Source organism: Branchiostoma lanceolatum, chromosome 3 (assembly GCF_035083965.1).
Source record: "Branchiostoma lanceolatum isolate klBraLanc5 chromosome 3, klBraLanc5.hap2, whole genome shotgun sequence".
Classification (NCBI taxonomy): Eukaryota; Metazoa; Chordata; class Leptocardii; order Amphioxiformes; family Branchiostomatidae; genus Branchiostoma; species Branchiostoma lanceolatum.
Genome location: NC_089724.1, coordinates 3,380,223 through 3,391,982, shown reverse-complemented (window position 1 = coordinate 3,391,982; position 11,760 = coordinate 3,380,223). Strand labels below are relative to the sequence as shown.

Genomic DNA, 11,760 nt, shown 5'->3' with positions numbered 1-11,760 from the left:
GCTTCCATAGAATCATTAGCATCCACTTCGCGTGCGCCAGTTGCGCCGCTGTCGAAAATTTGAATACTGGATTCGGACGATGGAATTTCTGTTGTTACAATTTTTGTTGAAGGACATAAACTTTTGTCAACTTCTGACGCATTTCGCATATAAATTTGTGGTGTTTTTTTCGGGTGGGTATGACATAAACTAAATACAACACGGTATATTCCGCATCACCCTCGGTCCCAGCCCTCCCACGATCGGACTGGTAATTCAGGTTTTACGGAATACGCCGTGTTGTATTCTATATGTATGATAGAGACACTCTAAACTAAATAGACATGAATTGCTCCGCGATGGTTAAGGTTCTCTATAAACTACTGATGAAAAACCTCCACACTAGCCATGACGTCAGAGCGAGGAATCCCGCGATCCAGGAGATCAGGATGTGATCCGGGAACGGGATCGTCAGCAGATCCCGGCCGAACTTGACGATAATTGCCACCTCCGTGATCACCAGTATGATATAAATCCACCCAAAATGACCCAGGCTCTTACAGTTTCTGTGAGAAACAAAAAAAAATTAAAACTCAGCCCGTCAGGAACAATGGAAATTTATTAGAAATTCCCAATTTTACTGGCCGATATCGAGTCCAAGCTGTCCACAACAATATCATTTACTTGTGGCATGCGTATATATAGACGAATTTCACCGATTGGCAGAACATCTCCCCATCGAAGATGACTTGACACTGCTTTCTATTGGGGACACCGTTACCGCTCCCGTGCTCTAACCGCTTCTTCCTGCCTCCGTGCTCAGATCAGATATTTTTTATTCATAATTGCATAGACAATGTATTCAGAGCGTCACATAAAGTCATTGCCCCGTGTATACTGCATATTAGACTCGGATGAGTTCGGGTGGGGTGTTTAGGCATACCGGCAAACACGACCTTTCCAGAGTGGCTCTAACACGTTTCTTTTGCAACGATGGGAGACATGGGAGACGAGTTGAGGGCATGCAGATAATAGAGTCAGACTTGTCAATAGGCAGTAATGCTTTAAAGCATTGAAGCAAGGGCTCAGAAAAGTACTTACTGACATTGCAAGCCCCAAAATTCTTATGCACCAAAAAGCCACAGCTGTCTACTTTAGAATCATGCAAAGAAAACATATAATTGACCAGCTCGATCGCTCGGGATAGCTGACAGAACAAAACAAAGTTTAACCTCAACTTTGACCTACTTCTAGGCTGGAATAGTCCACTCAGAGCATGTGAAACAAAACCACTAAGATATCTCCTTACGCCAGCTTAACTACTGAAACGTACAAATTGTTACCAAACTGGGAAAGCTTAGACCCTACCTGTTCCTTCTAGCCCAAAAGTCCAAAGCCCAAAATGGACCAAAATTTTTAAAGAAAAGGAAGGGTTTTTAAAGGTTTAGTGTAGGGACTAAACTTGCGTTCACATTTTTTGCACTCCACTGCACAACTCAACAATGACGTCAGCCCTTGAGGCATTGTGGTATAGATGTCTCACAGCGAGATTTGTAAGCGTGAACCATGACATGCTTAATATGGAGCCCAACGCCAAATATGTGGAAAGAACCCTTATGACTATTTTCATCTGTAGTCATATATCATCCACAGTCCTTGGAGCCAAATATCTTCTAATAGACTGAGTGTACTTGTTTGGTCGTTCTTGTCAATATATTAAACATCAATCAGTTGAGATGAGTGTGCTATGATGAACAGACAACCTACATGTACCTCCTACAAATAAAGACTTGTTGTTTGCTTGATACACTGTGCTCTGTGGTTCAAATCGCAATACCAGCTTTGTAGTTCTGTGATGAAGCAGCATTTTGTTTTGCTGGATTTTTATTTTTGCCCGCGCGCATTAGTTTTTGGATCTCCAGAGGAAGTCATTCATAAAACTTTGGTGTAGCCTAAGTATAAGTAAGGGAACCAAACTCACGGGTCGTCCATATACTGGTAGACCTGCCGCGACACAGCAGCGCCCCCTATGAGATACAGCGCCACTCGCGCCAACTGCAGCCAGTGGGAAATGGGGATCCACAGAACGGGCTCCAGGTAGAACGCGTTCAGCTCCATGATGAGAAGCTAAAAGGAAAAAGAAGTTAGTTGGCGATATGAACCAAACCTCTTGGACATGTGTTGTGAGGGAGGAACTGCAATCGTCATTTCGATGGTGACGTTAAGTCGGCCCCGTCATACATACATTTTTCTTACATGTATAATTTAGCATCCATGGCCAGTATTATCTGTTATACATCATGGAAGTGACACCAGACTGAAGTCAGGCGTTCTCTATCTTTTCAATCGTCTCAAGTAAAAATTAAAAAAACAAAAAAACATCAAGACTTATTTTCAGTTGCAGTGTGTAACGATAGCTTTACTAGAGTCTGTTTGTGTGTGTGGTGAGGGAGGGAGTTAATTGCCATACACTTACACTTGCGATGTACAGCAAGACAGCCAGGCATCGTTTGAGGCGCCTAGTACGGCTCAAGTCGTGAGACTCTAACCGCCCCGCTCTCGTCTTCCTCCTGCTAGGATAAACCGGAACGTTCCATAGGCCGCGCCAATTATACAACTGCAGGGAAAAGGAAAATGCCATGTTTCAACAGGGGAGACTCAAAGTAATTCTGGTATACACAAGCTTAAGTCAGTTAGATGTGACAGTTCATTCAGTGTAATAAAACAAGCTGATGCTAAGAGTAGTTATACCGGCTATATAGATACGGAATCTGGTGTGTTACGCCGAAGGGTGGGTGTGCCGGCTATACAGATACAAATACAGACCATGCCGTTTCTTTTTCATAGCAAAGAAGCCTATGAACAATGATTTTTTTCGCAGTTGAATTATCAAGACTTCGCTAACAAAAAGACTGGTCAACGACAGGTTGGACGGTTAGGAGTGCTGGACAGACCTGCTGATCATGAACAACATGAGCTTGCAATGGTTAGACCACCACCGTTACCCTCAAACGTTGCCTATACTATTTCCTATCTATGCGTAGATGAAAAAATAGATTCACCCTCATGTCCAGATACTCCAGCGTCTTCATACCGCACCAGATCCCCAAACTATTGCACAGGGCGGCGTCAATAATCCACTGGGAAAACAACATTATATGGTTTAACAACCATTGACATATAACACATGAGGCACACGATATGGCACATACGATGTTATGATATGTTATATGAGGATTGTTAGTTGTATGCTATGTTATATATATATATATATATGCTATCCATGTTTTTTGTGTGTCAGTTTGATACCATTTTATATGACTGGATTAATCATGTTAAGGACACTCTCAATTACCACGGCTTTGGACATATATGGCTGAAACCTGAGGCTTATAAAATAGATTACATTGCCCACCAACTTCGCTCCCGGCTACAAGATGCACATATACAAGAGTGGTTTAGCCGTATTAGAAGTAACTCAAAACTGTCTTTTCTCAACAAATCGAAAAACTGTTATGAACAAGAAAATATATTGATGATGTAGATAAGTTTGATATTCGTAAAGCGATAACTCAGTTAAGAATCAGTAGTCATAAGTTGAAAATAGAGACGGGCAGATATTATAATGTAGCCCCTGACCAAAGGTTTTGCCCATTTTGTCCAATGGAAATTGAAGATGAATTTCACTTTGTCATGGAATGCTCTAAATATGATGCTTTACGTAATAAGTTATTCACATTTCTCAAAACAAGTACAACAAGTTTTAAGAGTCTCGATGTTACAGACTGTTTTGAGTATATATTTGAATGCAACAGTCCCCACAATGCAAAAATAGGTAAATATTCAAACGACTGCTTAATCATTAGAAAACGTACCGAAAAATGATTAGTCCCACTTGATTATAACACTATATCAAAAATGTATGTACCCCTTATTGTATTGGTAATTAGGATGTTAAGTTTTATTCTATACTTATATTTTGCATTATGTTTAAGAATTCTTGCCATACTTTGTACCATGTACAATTGTCGTTCAATAAAATTCTTCTATATGCGACAGCTAAAGGAGTAAATCAACCAATGGACCAATAAAGCATTGGCATGAACATCCAAGCAGATGTTGGGGTGTTTAATCGTACCGTTGTCTGGCAGACAGACCGCTCCAAACCACGTCACACCAACAACAGAGCATGCTATGATCTTTCAATCCAACATCCCACTCTCCTTTAGCAGCGCTGAAATCTGCTCGGGAAATGCTCGGTAAACCTTTACGGTCTCAGCCCTGCTCTTTTGAACGGAGATTTGGGGTATCGGGGGCGTCACCAGCAAAGAGAGGGCCTATTTACAACACAAACAAACAAACAAACAGACAAACAAACAAACAGAGACAGACAGACAGGCAACTGACTCACGTGGTCCCACCAGCACTCGTCCAAGGGAAGCTGGTGCTCCAGACTGTACTCCATCAGTTCCCACATGACGCTCATCACGTGGACCATCCAGTAGTCCCGGACTGCCAACGCCTTGTTATGGAATACGATTATGAGTTGTTTTTTTTACAATAGATTAAAGACTCGTGACGTCATTAATTTGCATATTAGATGTCTTAAATATTGAGATCTTGTGGCACTCTCACATCTTATATATTGACCCCGATATAATCTCCTCACTCATTCTGTGGAGGCCCCGGGGAAAAACACACTGCAGGAAGCTGACCTTCCCAAGGGCTCTGTCCAGAGACACCGGAATTCATATGGAGGACCTGAGTGCGGCCATGGCAGACAGGATGGAGTGGTCGGCGGTTGTGCATGGACTTGCCCCGTCCCCCCCCCCCCCGGGGTCGACCGATGATGATGATGATATTGACCCCATCAGTACAAAGTTGAAAGAGCAAAAGAGCTTGGACACTGCACTGGACACCGAGTTGCGATCCTGAGAAGAATGGAATGTTGCACGCCAGGATTTACTATTCAATTAACTTATCAAGAAGAGCAGACGAATACCCATGTATGCACCTGCACCTGTCCATCACACATAAGAGTAGCAACCTATTACTATTCAATTGTAATGGTTTAAAGGAACTCAGAGCATTTTATGAGGCTTGAAAACTGGAAATATTCTAATTACTGTAATCTTTATGAAATTGACAATTAATGCCACTGTTTACCACATTTGCGTTCGGATTTCTTATCAAAAGTCCGCAAAAACGGCACAAAAATAATATACTTATAGTTTCACGCGCCTACTGTAAATACTGTAAATACCGTAAATACCATAGCCCTCCGTCAAAACGTAGAAATGCAAAATCAAAACATAGAAATGCAAATATTTGACGGACATACAGTCACTTTCTCATTGGTCGAACCTCTCTAATTGTGATGGACAGTCAGGATCAGTCTATTAGGGCTTGGGTTTTCTATCAGTTCTCACCACACAACGACATCGTACCTTTGCTCCTTTAATGTCGATATGTAATGGCATGGTGTTATTGAAACTTACTATGTGTAGGTATGACTAGAAATTGGAGTTTTTCAATTTTTATTTTTATTTTTATTTTTATTTTTTTTTATTCTGTTTTCAGTTTCAAGCCTCATAAAATGCTCTGGATGTCTTTAAGCTGATTCGGATACTCACAGTAAGAAAGTGACCCAGGAAGTGTGAAGCCCCGAATATGTCACAATGTGCCTAAAGAAACGAAATTGAAATGTTCATAAGTTCAGTTGTGTTGGTCGAAGCCATTATGGAAACGGGTTTTTCAACTGTCACTTCGATCACTGGACCCGAATTTTCGAGGTCGACCCACAGTTTTGAGAGAGAGATATACACAAAATGTAATGACACGTCAAAAGATATGTACATCCCTGAATAATTTCATCAGGTTGGTGAATGACTGTGTAGCAAATTTCTTTATTCACAACCACATATTCAACAAGGGTTGACGTTTACGTCGGGCAAGTCAGAAGTGGGCAAGTCAGAATTGGGCAAGTCAGCATTGCCCTGATCAAGCCCTGATGAAGATGAGAGACAGTCATTGAAACGTCGGCTCTGGTTAAATAAGTGGTTGTGAGTAAAGACATTTGCAATTCCGATGAATACATCGTTTGTAACATTGATACGTGCAAAAATCGTATTAACTTTACCCAAAGCTTGTACATTGCTCGTTCCGGGTGTTCGGCGTCCCAAAACGTGCAGTTTTCCATGTGAAAGTACGGCTTTGTAGACAGCGGCTCACCTAGCGATTCGTCGAGGTACTTCAACAACTGCCTGCTGTCGTCTGCTGCTGTCTGTGGAGCAACGATAGCCTGGAGTCTGGCCTTCTTTGCTTTAGTCTGCTACTGAAGCTACGCTGCCCGCCAAGACGTCTGGGCGCCTTTACCATGTAAACGGTTGGCAATGGCGCCAAACGGACCCTGTGCCAATAGCCAATCACAATGCCCGTACGCATCCGTTTAGGCGAATGTGCAAATGTCAATCCTTCGAATGGTAACAGCACCCTTCTTATAATTAGCGGGGAGCGGAGCTTGGTTAGCGAACTTAAGCTAAGAAGGCTGGACTCCAGGCTACCGTTGCTGGGAAAACTCAGACGAAAAGCGACGTCCTTAGAAAAATGGCAGATGGCTATTTGGTCGCTATATATATGACAACCTAAATCAAAAGATCTGAGGTTTGAATACTGCTGTGTTTTCGTTTACATTTACAAACGAATGTTTCAAGTGTCAAGTTAACATTGTAAATGTCTACACATTCGTGCAAGTACACCCCATGTCCCCGTGGCGCAAGCGGTAATGCAACCCCGCTGCTTCGCCATCTGGATCAAATTCCGTGGATCCTAGGGCCCGCGTTCAATCCTCAGTGGTCTACTCGAGCTCGGACATGCCGTAAGGGATTGCATTCGTCATTTCGGATGGTGACGTAAAGCCGGCGGCACCGTGTATGAGGGAGGTTCGGGCATAAGCCTCAAGCGTCAAGCCTCTGAACGTAAAAGAACCCATCGAGAGGAGTAAGGGTGACCCGGTGTGTTTTGGCCAAAAACGCAAGCCGTAGCGAAGACGCATTGCACTACCACTAGCTACTTCATGCTTCACCTCAATTGAGGATGCCTGCTTTTAGCCTCCGTTGCAGGCCTTCCCACTAGCGATTAAAAAAAAAAATTATTCGGGGGGGGGGGGGCGTATCTGCTTGAGCCCCCGTATCTGCTTGGGATCGTGGTAATCGGATTACCACGATCCCAAGCAGATACGGGGCCCAATCAGATACGGGGGCTCAAGCAGATACGCCCCCCCCCGCAAAAAAAATTGAAAAAAAAAATCGCTAGTGGGAAGGCCTGCAACGGAGGCTGGGCTGCTTTACCTTTACTTTACCTGTTTGCTGATTCAACTTTCATCCAATTATTTCATATTTGTACCGATGAGCAATCAATGACGTACCCTGGGCGCCAGATTAGTACCGGGTCGCTAGCGATTTGCTTCGGCGGCCCAAGAACAGTCTGCCCGCCCGGTCTTAATCAACGCTCCGGGGAGTTGTAGACCGTGGGAGTGAACCGCGCCCCTTTTACTTTTGTTGGTAGGGCCGGTCTATTCCCCGGCTAGAAATCCCCCGGTGCGCTAATTAGGGTTCTGCGGGCTGGGGTCTCTGTGCCGCCGAAGGAACTGACTACGAGGTACCGGCTAAAGGGAACCGGCTAAAAGGCCCGATAAACAGTCTGGATCTCAGGGTATCAATGACGATGAATACGTACCTGAAAATACAGCAAGGTTAAACCCATCTGGTACCCGACAGCCACGCACGTCACCAGACTCCAGAACACTTAAGGGGGGAAACAACAACAAAACAGCCGTGAATAGTTAGGTTGGTAAGACTTTTTTTTACACAACCATTTATTCCACCGACGTTTCGGTGACCATCTGTCACCTTCTTCAAGGTAATTCTGACTGGTTCACATAGCAATGCAGCATCCTTAACAAATAGATGATAATCGTTGCATTGTTTATAGTTGTGTATGTGTTACACTTCTGTACGTTTGGGACCGCATAGTGATGTCATCTAATCCCCTGTGATTGCACATGTGTAAATACTTTGCGTTTGGGAATGCATCTCATTATTATGTATAAGCAGCGACACCTGTGCTGCATTGCTATGTGAACCAGTCAGAATTGCCTTGAAGAAGGTGACAGATGGTCACCAAAACGTCGGTGGAATAAACTTATTGGTTGTGTAAAAAACAAACTGACTTTCTACTCAATCATGCAAAAACAACATGGCATGCATAGCTATTGCAGAAATTAACCGTCTCCAACGGATATGGAATGTTCATTCTTTTAAAGTTGAGTTTCGCCAAAGCAATCTTCACATTTCTTAAATACAAAGTTAAAACGATAAACAATCGCCAACATAAATATTTTCACTAGTGCTGCATACCGGTACTGTACCGTAAAAATTGATTAGGTACAGCTCCAAAATACCAGATCATGAAGTACTGGTACCGTACCGATATAAATCTACAACAAGTATGTGCTTATTTTGTGACTCCTGACCTCATGGCCTCATGCAACACCAAACGTGACCAAAGTGACACCTTGGAACAGCATAACTAATATGCAACAGATCATTCAGGCAGGCCGGGAGTTTTGATAGCAAGTCCAAGGGAGTTTGGCAGGAGGAAACCTAGTTATGTTCTCTGAATAAAGATTCTGACACGTTGAAACAGTTTATTTGTGTTTCTGTCATGATTGAAGAAGTTCAGAGGAACACATGTTAATTTTTCAAATTGTTTAGGTACAGGTACATGTCCGGACCTGTACCTAAACCTCTGTACCGGTACCTGATGTTACGTTTAGGTACGCAGCACTAGTTTTCACATGTCAATGTATGATAAAAGTGCAACTGAGGAAAAGCTAAGGGAATCCCTCTTACCCGGATGCGGCCACTCAAATGGTCCAGCAGGCGCGAAGGGTGCAGCACAAATCAGAATCATCGTCACAGAAATGCCAACGAACCTACAAAATTAAAAGCTGTTATGTATAGTGAACAGCTCTATGATATGTTCGTACGTCACACACAAGTTCTTCCGAATATTGAATGAAAGACCTTTATTGCACGTTTATGCTCTGATGAGCTAAGTACAGGTCATGGTGACAAGCAGAAGAATAGTTACAGTGGTAACAGAAATTTGATATCTGACTACATCTAAATACTAGTTAATACTGCTATGTACATGTTCAATTTCTTCTCGCTTCTTAAGGCAGTTGTAAGTGAATAAGCATACAGGTTTCATGAGATATGGCTCGTCTAGTTTCATAAGGAATACAAATTTTTCTAAGCTATCCAAATAACGAAAACTAGGAAACTTATCATTTATAAAATCAAAGAGGATATTCCTGTCATAGTTATATAGCGTACAATCAACAACAAAATGACACTCATCCTCAATCTTCCCTAAATCACAGTATTGGCAAGTTCTTTGCTCTAAAGGAATGCGGTAATGTCTACCCTTTTCAATGCGTAATTTGTGTGAACTAATCCGGAGTTTTGCAATGGCTGTTCTGTGTCGAATGTTTGAAATGTTTAGATATTTCTCTTCGGAGTAGGTGTCTTTGAGTAATCTGTAAGTTCGTAATTTGTTATTATTACGCATTTCTGTTGTGAAAGACTGTAAATACATATCTTTAAAACGTTGGTGGGTAGATGGGATAATTTGAGAGGAATTCAACACAACAGACACGGGTGGATTCCAAACATAAGCAAAACCACATTCCTCGAGCGTCTTGCGGACTCCCGAAGCCCAGCATTTAGCCCCTGATGTATCTAAATCAAATTGACACAAAAGGGCGTCTGCTGAAAGGCTGTCAGCTGGCACGTTCTGGCGTATTCTAATATAGTGTTTTATAGCGTTCAGGGAAGCTTCTAACCTAAGGGGGTACCTCCCCAATTCCGCCATCACAGCTAGATTACATGCAGACTTGGGGACTTTTAATGTTTGTTTGCAGAATTTTAAGTGGATGGCTTCAATTGGGGATGATTTTGGACTTTTGAAAGATCCCCAGATTTCAGACCCATACAACAATATCGGTTTTACACATGCGTCAAAGACTTTGTTTTTAACGGAAACTGTAGGATCGGCTTGGTGAAGAGATTGATTGATTCCAAAGAGGGCTCTTGAGCCTTTGCTGTGTAAGTATTTGTTGTTTGCCTTGAACGTGCCAGCTGAATTTACAACAATACCCAAATAACAATAGTTTGTCACAACATCTATAACATTATTACTAAACAAGAAATAACAGTCTTTAGGCAGACGGCCTCCCTTTGTAAAGACAATAACTTTCGTTTTCTTGAGATTAACATTCAAATGCAATGATTTACAATAGTTTTCTACTTTGTTTACAATAGTTTTCTAATTTGTTATTGTAGCCTTCGCCAGGTTCGAATGACCAAATACTTAGAACACGTGACCTTACAGATTCGTGACGTCATCGTTTGGTAAAAAGTGAGGATAATGTTAAAATTTGACTGTATTTGTATCGAGTGAAATCAGCTCGGAATGTAAGACTAAGAACCGCAGTAGTCACATGGGTACAAACTCTTTGAGTTGAAAACACATCATTTTCTATAGAATGCAACAACTAGATCATATAAATTTGTAACATACCATCTGACATTGTGTTTGCCTTCTATTGGTGAGTCTTGGATCAGCATGGGGAACACTAACACACACGTCATCACTAGGAGCGCAATCAGTGCGAAGCTTCGTCTACAGACAAACACATCATTTTGTAAGTTCCGCGGGTTTTTAGAATCAGTACCAAGATGCATGGCAAGAATGGCAAAGAAATGGCCCATTCAGTTTAATTCGGGAAAATGTTACATCATGCACAAACAAACGAACCCCAATTGTAACCACTTACCAGTTCTGTGGATAGGCTTTATCAACACCCGTACCTAGGCGTTAAGTTAACAACTGGGATGGAGTGGAGAACCCATATTAACAAAGTAACAACTAAGGCTAAACAGGCATTGGGAGTGATTAAATGTAATTTGTGGGCATGCCCAGCAAAGGTAAAGTCACTTGCATACACGTCTCTAGTAAGACCAAACCTTGAATATGCCGCAACAGTTTGGGATCCATACACAAAGAAGGATAAAGATAAACTGGAGAGGGTGCAGAACCAAGCTGCCAGATTCTGCACGAACACTATGACAGGGGTGCTAATGCCACCAAAATGAAAGCAGATCTGCAGTGGATGTCACTTGAATACAGAAGAACAGCGTCCAGACTTTGCATGATGTGCAAAATGACTAATAAACTTGTAGACTAAATCAAATGCCAGCTCAGAAGAGGACTAGAAATAGTCATGCTTTTAAGTACAAGAGATATCAGCCAAGGATTGATGTGTTCAAAAATTCGTATTTTCCGAGAACCATAGTAGAGTGGAACTCGTTGTCATCAAGTACTGTAGGAGCATCTTCACAAAGTACCTTGAAAGAACGGTTGTCAGATATGCAAAGACTAGTTGTAACCGACCGTTCGGTGTAATATATCCAACTGCTGCCGCGCCGCGTGCCTGCGAAGCTGGTGTGTTACGCCTAATGGTGGTTGTACCGGGTATATAGATACAGAATACAGTACTCGAATGGAATATCATGTCGTTTAGCAATTATATACAATGAATATATTGACCAAACCCCATAAACATCGGTACCCTTTTTGTTGCGCATAGACGACCCAAAAAGAGGTCAAGGGATAGGTGAGGTGAGGTGAGGTGAGAGGCTTTGGCTTGGCTGTGAA

The 11,760-nt window shown here is 42.2% G+C and overlaps 1 protein-coding gene across 1 annotated transcript; it reads right to left on the bottom strand.

Moving 5' to 3' along the window:
- Positions 1-352: 352 nt before the first annotated feature.
- On the bottom strand, positions 353-4,456 carry LOC136429186 (phosphatidylserine synthase 2-like). Its single transcript, XM_066419062.1, has 5 exons — positions 4,391-4,456; positions 3,042-3,119; positions 2,456-2,596; positions 1,961-2,106; positions 353-545 (listed from the first exon to the last, which is right to left on the bottom strand). Exons 1-5 carry the CDS (start codon positions 4,454-4,456, stop codon positions 353-355), a joined length of 624 nt encoding a protein of 207 aa, XP_066275159.1.
- Positions 4,457-11,760: the final 7,304 nt, after the last annotated feature.

Coding starts and splice junctions, on each gene's coding strand:
- LOC136429186 (XM_066419062.1), bottom strand. CDS start 4,456: ATGTGGGAACTGATGGAGTACAGTCTGGAGCACCAGCTTCCCTTGGAC. Junction 2,597..3,041: donor TGGAGTATCTGGACATGAGG/GTGAATCTATTT, acceptor TTTTCCCTGCAG/TTGTATAATTGGCGCGGCCT. Junction 546..1,960: donor TACCAGTATATGGACGACCC/GTGAGTTTGGTT, acceptor TGTTTCTCACAG/AAACTGTAAGAGCCTGGGTC.